This window comes from Salmo salar, chromosome 02 (assembly GCF_965601325.2).
Source record: "Salmo salar chromosome 02, fSalSal1, whole genome shotgun sequence".
In the NCBI taxonomy this organism is placed as follows: Eukaryota; Metazoa; Chordata; class Actinopteri; order Salmoniformes; family Salmonidae; genus Salmo; species Salmo salar.
The window spans coordinates 74,823,871-74,841,577 of NC_138292.1; the positions used below are offsets into that span (position 1 = coordinate 74,823,871).

At 48.7% G+C, this 17,707-nt stretch overlaps 1 protein-coding gene across 2 annotated transcripts; it reads right to left on the reverse strand.

The window, feature by feature from the left end:
• Positions 1 to 368: 368 nt before the first annotated feature.
• Positions 369 to 16,625, reverse strand: LOC145862557 (histone-arginine methyltransferase CARM1). 2 transcript variants are annotated; one of them, XM_082967016.1, is made up of 16 exons: positions 16,397 to 16,625; positions 15,401 to 15,526; positions 15,203 to 15,309; positions 15,006 to 15,110; positions 14,796 to 14,906; positions 13,152 to 13,329; positions 8,972 to 9,062; positions 8,596 to 8,677; positions 6,390 to 6,475; positions 5,583 to 5,672; positions 4,118 to 4,255; positions 3,788 to 3,877; positions 3,190 to 3,287; positions 3,023 to 3,106; positions 2,407 to 2,475; positions 369 to 2,179 (listed from the first exon to the last, which is right to left on the reverse strand). In XM_082967016.1, exons 1-16 carry the CDS (start codon positions 16,536 to 16,538, stop codon positions 2,040 to 2,042), a joined length of 1,737 nt encoding a protein of 578 aa, XP_082823142.1. In that variant the 5' UTR covers positions 16,539 to 16,625; the 3' UTR covers positions 369 to 2,039. The 2 variants fall into 2 exon arrangements, with proteins under 2 accessions (XP_082823142.1, XP_082823143.1); XM_082967017.1 differs by lacking the exon at positions 2,407 to 2,475 and having other exon boundaries at positions 16,397 to 16,624.
• Between the last annotated feature and the right edge of the window lie 1,082 nt (positions 16,626 to 17,707).

Consider the following 17,707-nt stretch of genomic DNA (forward strand, 5'->3'; position numbering starts at 1 on the left):
TGGTCTGCGTTTGCGAGGCCGGTTGGACGTACTGCCAAATTCTATAAAATGACGTTGGATGTGGCTTATGGTAGAGAAATTAACATTCAATTATCTACTTTGGTGGACATTCCTGCAGTCAGCATGTCAATTGCACGCTCCATCAACTTGAGACATCTGTGGCATTGTGTTGTGTGAAAAAAAACGGCATATTTTTGAGCGGCCTTTTATTGTCCCCAGCACAAGGTGCACCTGTGTAATGATCATGCTGTTTAATCAGCTTCTTGATATTCCTTAACTGTCAGGTAGATTAGCAAATGAGAAATGCTCACTGAAACAGATGTAAACAAATTTGTGCCCCAAAATTTGAAATAATTTTTGTGCGTACGGAAAATTGCTGGGATCTTTTATTTCAGCTCATGAAACTTTACATGTGTCTGCAAAGAGACTGTCAGTGTCCCAAATGGCACCCTATTATAGCATACAACTGTAGACCAGAGCCCCAAGGGACCTTAATCAAATGAGTACACTGGGCTATATGGAGCCATTTGGGATATCCTAGGAGGCTGCATGACGTCTCTCACATGTCCCGATAAACACTTGTTAAACAGCTAAAACATTATACCCTAAACAACCATATTCAGTAAGGTCACATGACTCCTGTTTTAACATGACACATAATAAGTGTAGCATTTCTATCTGCAGCGATGCACCCTACAGACCCCTGGCTAGTCTACAGCTGCTACAGACCCCTGGCTAGTGTACAGCTGCTACAGACCCCTGGCTAGTCTACAGCTGCTACAGACCCCTGGCTAATCTACAGCTGCTACAGACCCCTGGCTAGTCTACAGCGGCTACAGACCCCACCCTACAAAACAGAACCCCTGGCTAGTCTACAGCCGCTACAGACCCCACCCTACAAAACAGAACCCCTGGCTAGTCTACAGCTGCTACAGACCCCTGGCTAGTCTACAGCTGCTACAGACCCCACCCTACAGAACAGAACCCCTGGCTAGTCTACAGCGGCTACAGACCCCACCCTACAGAACAGAACTCCTGGCTAGTCTACAGCGGCTACAGACTCCACCCTACAGAACAGAACCCCTGGCTAGTCTACAGCGGCTACAGACCCCACCCTACAAAACAGAACCCCTGGCTAGTCTACAGCGGCTACAGACCCCACCCTACAGAACAGAACCCCTGGCTAGTCTACAGCGGCTACAGACCCCACCCTACAGAACAGAACCCCTGGCTAGTCTACAGCGGCTACAGACCCCACCCTACAGAACAGAACCTCTGGCTAGTCTACAGCGGCTACATACCCCACCCTACAGAGACAATCTCCTGTCCCAATTGGCTAAAACCTGGATCACCTTCTCTCCCTCGCAGCTGCCGGTTTGGTTAGACACTCAGACTGTTTGCTTTGATTGGTCGGTTGAATAAGGTAACCTAGGGTGAAAGGTTAGGATTCAAGAATTTATTGATCGGGACGTTGGGTTAAAAGCGACATGGGCTGGGGAAGAGGGGAGTGATTGGTAAAACTTCACAGAAGCTCAAAGTCCTTTCTGTCCTGCAGGAGGCTGTGTGTGTGTGTATAATACAACGGTGTGTGTACGTTTCTAAACCCCTATAGCCACAGTAAGTACATAAGATCCTTCTGGATGTTTCTATGTGGGCTGTGGATACATAAAACATAATGCTTACAAGCACACACACCTTTCAGTCTGCCTCAGAATGTGTTGAGACAAAAGGATATGTTTAGGCAACATTACTTAAACCTATCAACGGTTGCAATCCAGACGGAATAAGTAGGAAATCAGAAACCCTCCAACCAGAATTCCTGGAAAAACTGGACATTTGACAACCCTAAACCTATCCAATCCTTTCAGTGTCTAGTTGATTCTGGACTGGGCCTGAGAGATCAGAGAACGGAGGGATGAAGGGAGGAGAGGGACATCCATATTATCAGTCCAGTTTGGTTTCCTTCCAGCTGTTGGAAGTCCAGAGAAGGAGAGGAAGGAGGGGGGAGAAGAGGGGGAGCTACGGACGGTTGGCAGGTCTTAGCTCCCATAGTGCATAGTGTTGCTAGGCATCGCCATGGGAGACGACATGGAGATGGAAGGCCCGCCCATGGTGAACTGGCTGTTGTTGATTGGGTATTGAGGACTGTTGCCGGGCCCCGATTGGCCAGTTGCCACTCCTGAGGAAGAGAGAAACAGGAAGTGAATTGGGGTCTTCAAAGAACAGCTAGGGGCAGTTTCCCAGACCCAGACTAAACCTAGTCCTGGACTAAGAAGCACTTTATATGTAAAATAAAACAAACAATAAAAATGTCAGACCATACACTAACGGAACTGTGGACAAGACTACGACATTAGCAACAGTAAACAGCTGTAGCTCTGTAACCATGGCGACACACTCACTCACCCTGGCCCACGCCTGTACTCATGATAGACCCAACTCTAGAAGATGTATGGTTCACTACCCCTGTGTTCACTGCCCACACACACGTGCAAGTGCGCACACACACACACACGCACACACGAGAGAGGAGATAATTCACAAATTGGCAAATTTTATTTGGAGCAACAAAACACAGCAAAACTGGTATACAAAAGGTGAGTTACAGATATAGCTGGAGTCCAACATAGAGATACAAACCTGCCATTACACACAGCACAGTTAGGGTTGCAACATTCCAGTAACTTTCCCAACCTTTCCAGAAATCCTGGTAGGATGATTAACGGACTTCCTGGAATAATCTAACTGGGATTTCTGGAAAGCTTGGGGGACATTTCCAGTATTTTGTAACCCTATACAGCAGAGGTATTCAAATGTAACACTGTAGTCTAGACTACTGCTGGCTTTCTACCTGATTATTCATGACACCCACCTGGCCCCCCAGGTGGAAATCAGTCCCTGATTAGAAGGGATGAACTCTTAAAAAGCAGTGGCACTGGCTTAGAGATTCAGATGTGAATGGAAGGGCTATAGAGAACGGTAAGGAGGGTAGGGATTGGTCAGTCACACACACACAGCATACCAAGAGGGATGAGATTGTTGTGAGACACAGTGGAGCCACCGCCACCAATCACTGTACTGACGTCGTACACAGCAGGCATCCCTCCTGTCAGACAGAGAGACAAATTAACTACAGGAAAGAAACTATTCTGTATCCCCCGTCGTGTGTGTGTGTGTGTGTGTACGTACCCTGGTTCATGTTGTAGACTCCTCCATTGCTCCACATGTTCTCTGAGGGGGAGGAGTAGTGAGAGCCTGGGGGCGGGGCTGACGTGCTGCCTGTGTACCTGCGGAACACACAATCAACCAATCAGATGGAGGCGAGCTCAGGGACAGTCAATCATATTCAGAGGACTTAAACGTGTCTAGCAGGGAAAGAGGAGGTTTTAGACCCCGATGAAGAAGAGGAGGAGGATAGATGGCAGATAAATAACAGCTTTAGGAACAACAGAAGGATAGAAAGTGGAAGATGAGTGAGAGAGGGAGTGAGAGAGTAAGAGAGGGGGAGTAAGTAGAATTGTAAAAGGAAAGAGATGGAGAAAAATAAAATGGTAGAATGTCCATGCTGTGCTGACCAGAAGAAATTACAGAAAGAGAAAAGGTATAGTGTTGTCCACTTGAAGGAGAGAGAGAAGAGAAGGTTGTGTTGACTTGAAAGAGAAAAGAAAGGAAAGAAAAGGAACAGAGTGGGAAAGAGAAGAGAGTGGGAAAGAGAAGGAACAGAGAGAGAGAGGAAAGAGAAGGAACAGACGAGAGAATGAGAAGAGAGGTAGAGAGTGCTTCTGACCTGAAGAAGGGGTTCTTGAGATCCAGCAGGTTGCTAGACTTGCTTCCTGTCTGGTCCACCTGGGCCACCATACTGATGTCATAGCTCTGTCTGGGTGCACAGGTCAGATGAATCCTTTAAGGAGGTACCTTGGCAGGTGTGTGTGTGTGTGTGTGTGTGTTCAGTGTGGTAGTTACCGGTTTAGGTGTGTAGGTGGGTGTGCATGGGAGTTACCGGTTTAGGTGTGTGTGCATGGGAGCTACCTGTTTAGGTGTGTAGGTGGGTGTGCATGGGAGTTACCTGTTTAGGTGTGTGTGGTAAAGTTACCCCGGGGGTGTGTGTGTGTCTCACCTCTTGTTGGCGATGAGCGTTGCAGTGCCGGAAAGGGTGTCTCCTGCCTTGGTGAAGAGAGGGGACTGGAGCAGACAGCGGACCTGGTACCAGTGGGTCAGAGGCTCCGTAGGGGAGGTGGAGAGCCACACTGTTACCCTGGACACACAGTTAGATGGACACGCATACACACACAGTTAGATGGACACACATACACACATACAGTTAGATGGACACACACACACACATACAGTTAGATGGACACACACACACAGTTAGATGGACACACACACACACAGTTAGATGGACACACACACACACACAGTTAGATGGACACACACACACACACACAGTTAGATGGACACACACACACACACACAGTTAGATGGACACACACACACACACACACACACACACACACAGTTAGATGGACACACACACACACACACACAGTTAGATGGACACACACACACACACACACACAGTTAGATGGACACACACACACACACACACAGTTAGATGGACACACACACACACACACACAGTTAGATGGACACACACACACACACACAGTTAGATGGACACACACACACAGTTAGATGGACACACACACACACACAGTTAGATGGACACACACACACACACAGTTAGATGGACACACACACACACACACAGTTAGATGGACACACACACACACACACACACACACACACACACACAGTTAGATGGACACACACACACACACACACAGTTAGATGGACACACACACACACACACACACAGTTAGATGGACACACACACACACACACACAGTTAGATGGACACACACACACACACACACAGTTAGATGGACACACACACACACACACAGTTAGATGGACACACACACACAGTTAGATGGACACACACACACAGTTAGATGGACACACACACACAGTTAGATGGACACACACACACAGTTAGATGGACACACACACACAGTTAGATGGACACACACACACAGTTAGATGGACACACACACACAGTTAGATGGACACACACACACACAGTTAGATGGACACACACACACACAGTTAGATGGACACACACACACACAGTTAGATGGACACACACACACACAGTTAGATGGACACACACACACACAGTTAGATGGACACACACACACACAGTTAGATGGACACACACACACACACACAGTTAGATGGACACACACACACACACACACACAGTTAGATGGACACACACACACACACACACACAGTTAGATGGACACACACACACACAGTTAGATGCGACACACACACACACAGTTAGATGGACACACACACACACACACAGTTAGATGGACACACACACACACAGTTAGATGGACACACACACACACACAGTTAGATGGACACACACACAAAAAGATGACGGAAAGCAGGTCAATCAAGACTGACAGAGTTTACATAACAACACACACAAACACACACAGGGGACTCACGCTGAGCCGATGAAAGCCACATCAAACCAGAAGGCCAGACCATGGACCAGACCTGACGTCATCATGTGGAACTTAAAGGGAATCTCCATCCTGAGAGAGAGGGAGAGGGGAGAGGGGAGAGAGAGAGAAGAGGGGAGAGGAGAAGTTTAAGGATGAGTAAACCCTCAACAGTAACCTCAGTCACCACAACCCTCAGACTAAACACATCAGGCCCCCCTGTCCATTCATTATCAACTACAAATAGGCTAAATTGATCCTGGATCAGCATTCCTACTCCAAGTCTCTTTCTGAAGAGAGAGGAGAGCTCTCTAAATACAGGCCCCCCTGAAGGAGAGCTCTCTAAATCACAGGCCCCCCCCCGAAGGAGAGCTCTCTAAACACAGGCCCCCCCCAAAGGAGAGCTCTCTAAACACAGGCCCCCCCCGAAGGAGAGCTCTCTAAACACAGGCCCCCCCCCGAAGGAGAGCTCTCTAAATACAGGCCCCCCCCCGAAGGAGAGCTCTCTAAATACAGGCCCCCCCCGAAGGAGAGCTCTCTAAATACAGGCCCCCCCCCGAAGGAGAGCTCTCTAAATACAGGCCCCCCCCCCGAAGGAGAGCTCTCTAAATACAGGCCCCCCCCGAAGGAGAGCTCTCTAAATACAGGCCCCCCCCGAAGGAGAGCTCTCTAAATACAGGCCCCCCCCGAAGGAGAGCTCTCTAAATACAGGCCCCCCCGAAGGAGAGCTCTCTAAATACAGGCCCCAGAAGGAGAGAGGAGAGCTCTCTAAATACAGGGCCCAAAGGAAAGAGGAGGCGATGGACTCACCTGTGCAGATCCCCCTCTTTCGCGTCCAGGAAGTTGACGGTGTATTTGACAGACTTGGACATGAGGATACGGATATCAAAGGTGTCCTGAGAGAGAGAGATCATTACATTTCTGTATTGGATAGATATATACAGTTGAAGTTGGAAGTTTACATACAGTTAGGTTGGAGTCATTTAAACTAGTTTTTCAACCACTCCACAAATATCTTGTTAACAAACTATAGTTTTGGCAAGTCGGTTAGGACATATACTTTGTGCATGACACAAGTAATTTTTCCAACAATTGTTAACAGACAGATTATTTCACTGTATCACAATTCCAGTGGGTCAGAAGTTAACAAAGACTAAGTTGACTGTGCCTTTAAACAGCTTGGAAAATTCCAGAAAATGATGTCATGGCTTTAGAAGCTTCTGATAGGCTAATTGACATCATTTGAGTCAATTGGAGGTGTACCTGTGGATGTATTTCAAGGCCTACCTTCAAACTCAGTGCCTCTTTGCTTGACATCATGGGAAAATCAAAAGAAATCAGCCAAGACCTCAGAAAACAAATTGTAGCCCTCCACAAGTCTGGTTCATCCTTGGGAGCAATTTCCAAACGTTCATCTGTACAAACAATAGTATGCAAGTATAAACACCATGGGACCACGCAGCCGTCATACCACTCAGGAAGGAGAAGTGTTCTGTCTCCTAGAGATGAACGCACATTGGTGCGAAAAGTGCAAATCAATCCCAGAACAACAGCAAAGAACCTTGTGAAGATGCTGGAGGAAACTGGTACAAAAGTATCTATATCCACAGTAAAACGACTCCTATATCGACATAACCTGAAAGACCGCTCAGCAAGGAAGAAGCCACTGCTCCAAAACTGCCATAAAAAAATCCAGACTACGTTTTGCAACTGCACATGGGGACAAAGATCGTACTTTTTGGAGAAATGTCCTCTGGTCTGATGAAGCAAAAAAATGGCCATAATGTCCATCGTTACGTTTTGAGGAAAAAGGAGGAGGCTTGCAAGCCGAAGAACACCATCCCGACCGTGAAGCACGGGGGTGGCAGCATCATGTTGTGGGGGTGCTTTGCTGCAGGAGGGACTGGTGTACTTCACAAAATAGATGGCATCATGAGGAAGGGAAATTACGTGGATATATTGAAGCAACATCTCAAGAAATCAGTCAGGAAGTTAAAGCTTGGTCGCAAATGGGTCTTCCAAATGCACAACGACCCCAAGCATACTTCCAAAGTTGTGGCAAAATGGCTTAAGGAAAACAAAGTCAAGGTATTGGAGTGGCCATCACAAAGCCCTGATTTCAATCCTATAGAACATTTGTGGGCAGAACTGAAAAAGCGTGTGCGAGCCAGGAGGCCTACAAACCTGACTCAGTTACACCAGCTCTGTCAGGAGGAATGGGCCAAAGTTCACCCAACTTATTGTGGGAAGCTTGTGGAAGGCTAACCAAAACGTTTGACCGAGAAGTTAACCAATTTAAAGGCAATGCTACCAAATACTAATTGATTGTATGTAAACTTCTGACCCACTGGGAATGTGATGAAAGAAATAAAATCTGAAATAAACTCTCTCTCTACTATTAATCTGACATTTCACATTGTTAAAATAAGTGGTGATCCTAACTGACCTAAGGCAGGGAATTTTTACTAGGATTACATGTCAGGAGTTGTGAAACTGAGTTTAAATGTATTTGGCTAAGGTGTATGTAAACGTACGACTTCAACTGTATGTACATATAGGTATTTTATATTATAGCTACTATTCTTATTGTTGTTTATTGTTCTGAGTCACTTGGCTTCAGCAACACTCACCTTGTCAATCATGCCATTAAAGCATACTGAATTAGAGAGAGAGAACTGAGGATGAGAACCAGATAGAAGAGAGGGGAGAGAGAGGAGAGAGAGGACTGAGGATGAGAACCAGATAGAATAGAGAGAGGACTGAGGATGAGAACCAGATAGAATAGAGAGAGGACTGAGGATGAGAACCGGGGGGGCGAGGATGAGCCAGATAGAGAGGAGGACGGGTGGCCAGGATGGAGAGGACGGGGGCAGATAGAATAGAGAGAGGACTGAGGATGAGAACCAGATAGAATAGAGAGAGGACTGAGGATGAGAACCGGGGGGGCGAGGATGAGCCAGATAGAGAGAGGGACTGAGGATGAGAACCAGATAGAGGGGGAGAGAGAGAGTCTCACCACAATGGGTTGTCTGAAATACTCGTCTACTGCAGCTTCTCTCAGTGATGACAGATCAACACCATGGAACGATGGCTGATACCTGACACACAGAGAGACAGAGAGACAGAGAGACAGAGAGACAGAGAGACAGAGAGACAGAGAGAGACCGTGGGAAGTGGCTTTAGTTAGTTGACAGTGACAATTAAATATTTTTGTATAGTTGTAACAAAATCGTGGTGAATTCCCTCTCCTCCCCCCAACACTTTCCAGGTAAAAATGAAGCTTTAATAATATAGTAAATAAAGTTAACGGTTATTCACCAGAAGTTGCATAATTAAGAGTTAAACTGTAGCTTGTTAAATGAAGGTAAAAAATGAAGTGAAAGGTTATTCACCAGAAGTTGGCCTTGGTGAATTGTTCCATGTATAACTGTTCGTCTGTGAAGGGAGCCAGGTGGACGTCACCTAAAGTGGGGAACATGTTACCTAGAAGAGGAGAGAGGGTTAGGGCTGTTACCTAGAAGAGGAGAGAGGGTTAGGGCTGTTACCTAGGAGAGGAGAGAGGGTTAGGGCTGTTACCTAGGAGAGGAGAGAGGGTTAGGGCTGTTACCTAGGAGAGGAGAGAGGGTTAGGGCTGTTACCTAGGAGAGGAGAGAGGGTTAGGGCTGTTACCTAGGAGAGGAGAGAGGGTTAGGGCTGTTACCTAGGAGAGGAGAGAGGGTTAGGGCTGTTACCTAGGAGAGGAGAGAGGGTTAGGGCTGTTACCTAGGAGAGGAGAGAGGGTTAGGGCTGTTACCTAGGAGAGGAGAGAGGGTTAGGGCTGTTACCTAGGAGAGGAGAGAGGGTTAGGGCTGTTACCTAGGAGAGGAGAGAGGGTTAGGGCTGTTACCTAGGAGAGGAGAGAGGGTTAGGGCTGTTACCTAGGAGAGGAGAGAGGGTTAGGGCTGTTACCTAGGAGAGGAGAGAGGGTTAGGGCTGTTACCTAGGAGAGGAGAGAGGGTTAGGGCTGTTACCTAGGAGAGGAGAGAGGGTTAGGGCTGTTACCTAGGAGAGGAGAGAGGGTTAGAGCTGTTACCTAGGAGAGGAGAGAGGGTTAGGGCTGTTACCTAGGAGAGGAGAAAGGGTTAGGGCTGTTACCAAGGAGAGGAGAGAGGGTTAGGGCTGTTACCAAGGAGAGGAGAGAGGGTTAGGGCTGTCGGCAACACCTGTATACACCTTTTTACTAATTCCATTTCCTCATCCCCCTCTTTCTTTCCTTCCATACAGTGGGGGGAAAAAAGTATTTGATCCCCTGCTGATTTTGTACGTTTGCCCACTGATAAAGAAAGGATCAGTCTATAATTTTAATGGTAGGTTTATTTGAACAGTGAGAGACAGAATAACAACAAAAATATCCAGAAAAACGCATGTCAAAAATGTTATAAATTGATTTGCATTTTAATGAGGGAAATAAGTATTTGACCCCCTCTCAATCAGAAAGATTTCTGGCTCCCAGGTGTCTTTTATACAGGTAACGAGCTGAGATTAGGAGCACACTCTTAAAGGGAGTGCTCCTAACCGCAGCTTGTTACCTGTAAAAAAGACACCTGTCCACAGAAGCAATCAATCAGATTCCAAACTCTCCACCATGGCCAAGACCAAAGAGCTCTCCAAGGATGTCAGGGACAAGATTGTAGACCTACACAAGGCTGGAATGGGCTACAAGACCATCGCCAAGCAGCTTGGTGAGAAGGTGACAACAGTTGGTGCGATTATTCGCAAATGGAAGAAACACAAAAGAACTGTCAATATCCCTCGGCCTGGGACTCCATGCAAGATCTCACCTCGCGGGGTTGCAAGGATCATGAGAACGGTGAGGAATCAGCCCAGAACTACACGGGAGGATTTTGTCAATGATCTCAAGGCAGCTGGGACCATTGTCACCAAGAAAACAATTGGTAACACACTACGCCGTGAAGGACTGAAATCCTGCAGCGCCCGCAAGGTCCCCCTGCTCAAGAATACATATACATGCCCGTCTGAAGTTTGCCAATGAACATCTGAATGATTCAGAGGACAACTGGGTGAAAGTGTTGTGGTCAGATGAGACCAAAATGGAGCTCTTTGGCATCAACTCAACTCGTCGTGTTTGGAGGAGGAGGAATGCTGCCTATGACCCCAAGAACACCATCCCCACCGTCAAACATGGAGTTGGAAACATTATGCTTTGGGGTGTTTTTCTGCTAAGGGGCCAGGACAACTTCACCGCATCAAAGGGACGATGGACAGGGCCATGTACCGTCAAATCTTGGGTGAGAACCTCCTTCCCTCAGCCAGGGCATTGAAAATGGGTCGTGGATGGGTATTCCAGCATGACAATGACCCAAAACACACGGCCAAGGCAACAAAGGAGTGGCTCAAGAAGAAGCACATTAAGGTCCTGGAGTGGCCTAGCCAGTCTCCAGACCTTAATCCCATAGAAAATCTGTGGAGGGAGCTGAAGGTTCGAGTTGCCAAACGTCAGCCTCGAAACCTTAATGACTTGGAGAAGATCTGCAAAGAGGAGTGGGACAAAATCCCTCCTGAGATGTGTGCAAACTACAAGAAACGTCTGACCTCTGTGATTGCCAACAAGGGTTTTGCCACCAAGTACTAAGTCATGTTTTGCAGAGGGGTCAAATACTTATTTCCCTCATTAGAATGCAAATCAATTTATAACATTTTTGACATGCGTTTTTCTGGATTTTTTTGTTGTTATTCTGTCTCTCACTGTTCAAATAAACCTACCATTAAAATTATAGACGGATCATTTCTTTGTAAGTGGGCAAACGTACAAAATCAGCAGGGGATCAAATACTTTTCCCCCCCACTGTATCTCCATCTCCATCCTTCCCTCCATCTTACCCTTGGGCTGTATGCATCCCTCCCTCTCTCATCCATCACCTCCTCTATCTATCCCTCATCCATCCATCCCTCCCTCTCTCATCCATCACCTCCTCCATCCCACCCCCCCTCCCTCCCTCCCTCATCCATCCATCACCTCCTCCATCCCTCATCCATCCCTCCCTCCCTCCCTCCCTCCCTCATCCATCACCTCTATCCCTCCCTCCCCCCTCCATCACTTCCTCCATCCCTCCCTCCCTCCCTCTGTAATCCACCACTTCCTCTATCCCTCCCTCTCTCATCCATCACCTCCTCTATCCCCCTCATCCATCACCTCCTCTATCCCTCCCTCTCTCATCCATCACCTCCTCTATCCCTACTTCTCTCATCCATCACCTCCTCTATCCCCCTCATCCATCACCTCCTCTATCCCCCTCTCCTTCATCCATCACCTCCTCCTACCCTCCCTCTCTCTCTCATCCATCACCTCTATCCCTCCCTCATCCTCTATCCCTCCCTCCCTCCCTCCCTCATCCATCACCTCCTCTATCCCTCCCTCATCCACCACTTCATCCATCCCTCCCTCCCTCATCCCCCCTCCCATCCATCACCTCCTCTATGCCCCCCTCTCTCATCCATCACCTCCTCTATCCCTCATCCATCACATCCTCCTACCCGCCCTCTCTCTCTCATCCATCACCTCCTCTATCCCTCCCTCATCCTCTATCCCTCCCTCCCTCCCTCCCTCATCCATCACCTCCTCTATCCCTCCCTCATCCACCACTTCATCCATCCCTCCCTCATCCCCCCTCCCATCCATCACCTCCTCTATGCCCCCCTCTCTCATCCATCACCTCCTCTATCCCTCATCCATCACATCCTCCTACCCACCCTCTCTCTCATCCATCACCTCCTCTATCCCTCCCTCCCTCATCCTCTATCCCTCCCTCCCTCATCCATCACCTCCTCTATCCCTCCCTCCCTCATCCACCACTTCATCCATCCCTCCCTCCCATCCATCCCCTCCTCTATGCCCCCCTCTCTCATCCATCACCTCTATCCCTCCCTCTCTCATCCATCACCTCCTCTATCCCTCCCTCTCTCATCCATCACCTCTATCCCTCCCTCCCTCTCTCATCCATCACCATCCCTCCCTCATCCCACATCCATCACTTCCTCTATCCCTCCCTCATCCATCACCATCCCTCCCTCTCATCCATCACCATCCCTCCCTCTCTCATCCAGCACCATCCATCACCTCCTCTATCCCTCCCTCTCTCTCATCCATCACCATCCCTCCCTCATCCATCCATCACTTCCTCTATCCATCCCACCCTCATCCATCACCATCCCCCTCTATCATCCATCACCATCCCCCTCTATCATCCATCACCCCCTCTCTCATCCATCACCACCCCTCCCTCTCTCATCCATCACCTCCTCTATCCCTCCCTCTCTCTCATCCATCACCATCCCTCCCTCATCCATCACTTCCTCTATCCCTCCCTCCCTCCCTCCCTCACCATTGGGCTTGAGGAACTTCTTGGCGTGCAGGTAGCTCTCCAGCATTCTCTAACTTCCTCCCTCCTTCCTTCCCTCCCTCCCTCCCTCCCTCCCCATTGGGCTTGAGGAACTTCTTGGCGTGCAGGTAGCTCTCCAGCATTCTCTAACTTCCTCCCTCCTCCATCCCTCCCTCCTCCTTCCCTCCCTCACCATTGGGCTTGAGGAACTTCTTGGCGTGCAGGTAGCTCTCCAGCATCCTCTCGTTGAAGAGCATGTATCCCATGGGCTCAGAGATGATGATGTCCACCTGCTCTGGTAGAGAGATCTCCTCCACCTTCCCTGCTATCACCACCACACGATCCCCCATTCCGTTGGAGTTTACCAGCACCTACACACAAACACGGGGTTAGGGTGTGTGTGTGAGGTAGGGTGTGTGTGTGATAGTGCGCGTGATTGAGGAGGCCTCTCAGTGTAGTCTAATTAACAACAGCTTTATCACCAAGAATCACCATAATAAAAAATCACAGCAAAAGAAACAAACTGACACTCGTACAGTCAGCGTGCTGGTGGTCAGCGTGGTGGTGGTCAGCGTGGTGGTGGTCAGCGTGGTGGTGGTCAGTGTGGTGGTGGTCAGTGTGGTGGTGGTCAGCGTGGTGGTGGTCAGCGTGGTGGTGGTCAGCGTGGTGGTGGTCAGCGTGGTGGTGGTCAGTGTGGTGGTGGTCAGTGTGCTGGTGGTCAGCGTGGTGGTGGTCAGCGTGCTGGTGGTCAGCGTGCTGGTGGTCAGCGTGCTGGTGGTCAGCGTGGTGGTGGTCAGTGTGCTGGTCAGCGTGGTGGTGGTCAGCGTGGTGGTGGTCAGTGTGGTGGTGTTCAGTGTGGTGGTGGTCAGCGTGGTGGTGGTCAGCGTGGTGGTGGTCAGCGTGGTGGTGGTCAGCGTGGTGGTGGTCAGCGTGGTGGTGGTCAGCGTGGTGGTGGTCAGCGTGGTGGTGGTCAGTGTGGTGGTGGTCAGCGTGGTGGTGGTCAGCGTGGTGGTGGTCAGCGTGGTGGTGGTCAGCGTGGTGGTGGTCAGTGTGGTGGTGGTCAGCGTGGTGGTGGTCAGCGTGGTGGTGTTCAGCGTGGTGGTGGTCAGCGTGGTGGTGGTCAGCGTGGTGGTGGTCAGTGTGGTGGTGTTCAGTGTGGTGGTGGTCAGCGTGGTGGTGGTCAGCGTGGTGGTGGTCAGCGTGGTGGTGGTCAGCGTGCTGGTGGTCAGTGTGGTGGTGGTCAGTGTGCTGGTGGTCAGTGTGGTGGTGGTCAGTGTGGTGGTGGTCAGCGTGGTGGTGGTCAGTGTGGTGGTGGTCAGTGTGGTGGTGGTCAGCGTGGTGCTGGTCAGCGTGGTGGTGGTCAGTGTGCTGGTCAGCGTGGTGGTGGTCAGTGTGGTGGTGGTCAGCGTGGTGCTGGTCAGCGTGGTGGTGGTCAGCGTGGTGGTGGTCAGTGTGCTGGTCAGCGTGGTGGTGGTCAGTGTGGTGGTGGTCAGCGTGGTGGTGGTCAGCGTGGTGGTGGTCAGCGTGGTGGTGGTCAGTGTGGTGGTGGTCAGCGTGGTGGTGGTCAGCGTGGTGGTGGTCAGCGTGGTGGTGGTCAGTGTGGTGGTGGTCAGCGTGGTGGTGGTCAGCGTGGTGGTGGTCAGCGTGGTGGTGGTCAGCGTGGTGGTGGTCAGCGTGGTGGTGGTCAGCGTGGTGGTGGTCAGTGTGGTGGTGGTCAGTGTGGTGGTGGTCAGTGTGGTGGTGGTCAGTGTGGTGGTGGTCAGCGTGGTGGTGGTCAGCGTGGTGGTGGTCAGCGTGCTGGTGGTCAGCGTGGTGGTGGTCAGTGTTTGTGTGTTACCTCTGCATGCTGGGCCATGGTGCTAGCCTCCACAGCGTAGACCTTCCTGGCTCCGGCCTGCGCCGCAAAGAACGACAGAATACCTGAACCACAGCCCACATCTAACACCACCTAGAGAGAGGGGGAGGAGGAAGAGGGAGAGATCACAGATCATTGGATTGGCAGCCCACATAAAGTCAGTCACCGTGTGTCTGTGCCTGTGTGTGGTACCTTGTCCTTAAAGTCAACATGGTTCTGAAGGATGGCACGTTGGTAGGTTCCGGTCCGAACGTAGTCCTGCATCATGTTCTGCTGCTGAGAGAGATAGCCATAGAACTAGAGGGAGACAAGGTCAAAAGAGAGAAGGCAAAGGTCATTCAGAGGCCAATCAGTCAAAATTCAGATGTGTGTGTGTGTGTGTGTCCCACCTGAAAGTATTGTACAGCAGAGGACTCTTCTGTCCGGTCACTGAAGACGGAGTGTTCTGCATTGTGGCCCCGGCAACTCTTCAGAATGTTATAGAAGGAAGTAAACTCTACACACACACACACACACACAAACAGACTGAACATCACCACCGATGAGGCAATCACTGCACAACTTTTGTAAACATCCACACAGCCTACCTGCAGGTGTGGAGAACTGTAGTAGGACACTGTTGCAGCCCAGTGTGATGATGAATGACTGTTTACCCACACGACTGCATTCCGTTTCCCTGGACAACGAACACTTGAAGACTGAGGTCTCATCGCCTGTTGACAAACCATCAGAGACAGGTAAGACAAAGCCACACACACACACAATATTTCCAAAGTAGAATTAAACCAACTTTTCAAAGCACTGGTAGAGAGTTAAAATGTCAGTATCAGTGCTTCAACTGAAGCATCTGCAGAAGCATGTAAACAGGTGCAAGAGCTTGGCAAGCACGCATGCTTCTATTTTCATCTTGTGCACATGCTTCATGCGAGAGACATTTTAACACCCTAGTACTTTGAAAAGTGTATTTAATTATACTTTTTTTGTATTGTTAATGGACCAACCGCACGGTTAAAAGTAAGTTAAAAATATTTTTATTCAACATTCTGGCTTGCAGAGGTCGAGGGAGTTAACTTTCCTGATCACAACGATTCAATTATGCCCAACATCAAATTCAATGAAATCCAACGTCGGGTTTCCAGGCTAACTGACCTGCTAACGTTACTCTACAATGAAGACTTGTAGTTACAGGACAAAGCCACCTAGATGTATAGGCATAGCCAGCCTCAAACTTAGCTAGTTCACTAGCATGCTCTCTCATAACGTTAATAAAATGATATTGTATATGTACTGTATCGATATTCTGGTAATAACCACCCAATTTCTACAACAGCAACATTAGTTCGATTTGAAAAACACATTTTGGGTAAACTTGTGCTATGCCAACGCACCGGCTCATCACAGTGAAATGCTACCTGGTTAGCTACCTAGCAAGATGCTAAAGTTGGTTAGCCGCCGCTTTACTGAATCCTATTCATTCTTCATAGCATCGTGAAGGGTTCTCGGGCTACCTACCACAAGGCAGGAAGCGCTAGCTAACTAGCGGATAATCAATTCGCCGGGAGCTGGTTTTAGCAGCTACTTACTATTGGAGAGATTAAGGAGAGCCGTGTCTGGGGTGCTTTTAACCTCCAACCTCAGGGGCTGTTGCTCGGAGTGTCGCTGGATCTCTCCGTTCGCGTCCCCGATGGACCGCAACCGCACACAGGGAAACACCGATACCGCCATCTTCGCTACTTGACTTTGCTTCGTCGGGTCAGACTTCCCGATCAAGCAAACTACCGTGCTGCTCGCTACTGCCACCCACAGTAGTAGCTGCATCTTGTGAAATACCAAGGCTATCTGTCCTTGTTTCTCACTATATATATATATATATATATAAGTTTCAAAAGTTTGCGGTCACTTAGAAATGTCCTTGTTTTTGAAAGAAATGCTATTTTTTTTGCCCATTAAAATAACATCAAATTGATCAGAAATACAGTGTAGACATTAATGTTGTAAATGACTATTGCAGCTGGAAACGGCAGATTTTTTATGGAATATCTACATAGGCGTACAGAGGCCCATTATCAGCAACCATCACTCCTGTGTTCCAATGGCACGTTGTGTTAGCTAATCCAAGTTTATCATTTATGAAAGGCTAATTGATCATTAGAAAACCCTTTTGCAATTATGTTAGCACAGCTGAAAACGGTTGTTCTGATTAAAGAAGCAATAAAACTGGCCTTATTTCGTCAGTCTATTCTTGTTCTGAGAAATTAACGCTATTCCATGCGAGAAATTGCCAAGAAACTGAAGGTCTCGTACAACGCTGTGTACTTCTCCCTTCACAGAACAGCGCAAACTGGCTCTAACCAGAATAGAAAGAGTGGGAGGCCCCGGTGCACAACTGAGCAAGAGGGAAAGTACATTAGACTGTCTAGTTTGAGAAACAGACGCCTCACAAGTCCTCAACTGGCAGCTTCATTAAATAGTACCTGCCAAACACCAGTCTCAACGTCAGCAGTGATGAATTCATGAACTTCTTTTAGGAAAAGATCATGATCATTAGAAAGCAAATTACGGACTCCTCTTTAAATCTGCGTATTCCTCCAAAGCTCCGTTGTCCTGAGTCTGCACAACCCTGCCAGGACCTAGGATCAAGGGAGACACTAAAGTGATTTAGTACTATATCTCTTGACACAATTATGAAAATAATCATGGCCTCTAAACCTTCAAGCTGCATACTGGACCCTATTCCAACTAAACCACTGAAAGAGCTGCTTCCTGTGCTTGGCCCTCCTATGTTGAACATAATAGATGGCTCTCTATCCACCGGATGTGTACCAAACTCACTAAAAGTGGCAGTAACAAAGCCTCTCTTGAAAAAGCCAAATCTTGACCCAGAAATTATAAAA

What these genes read in the sequence shown, in the direction of transcription:
- LOC145862557 (XM_082967016.1), bottom strand. Translation starts at nt 16,538, where the DNA reads ATGGCGGTATCGGTGTTTCCCTGTGTGCGGTTGCGGTCCATCGGGGAC. An exon ending in CTGCTGTACAATACTTTCAG is followed by an intron (nt 15,111 to 15,202) that starts GTGGGACACACA and finishes GTCTCCCTCTAG; the next exon opens with TTCTATGGCTATCTCTCTCA. An exon ending in ACGCTCATCGCCAACAAGAG is followed by an intron (nt 3,878 to 4,117) that starts GTGAGACACACA and finishes CTGTGCACCCAG; the next exon opens with ACAGAGCTATGACATCAGTA.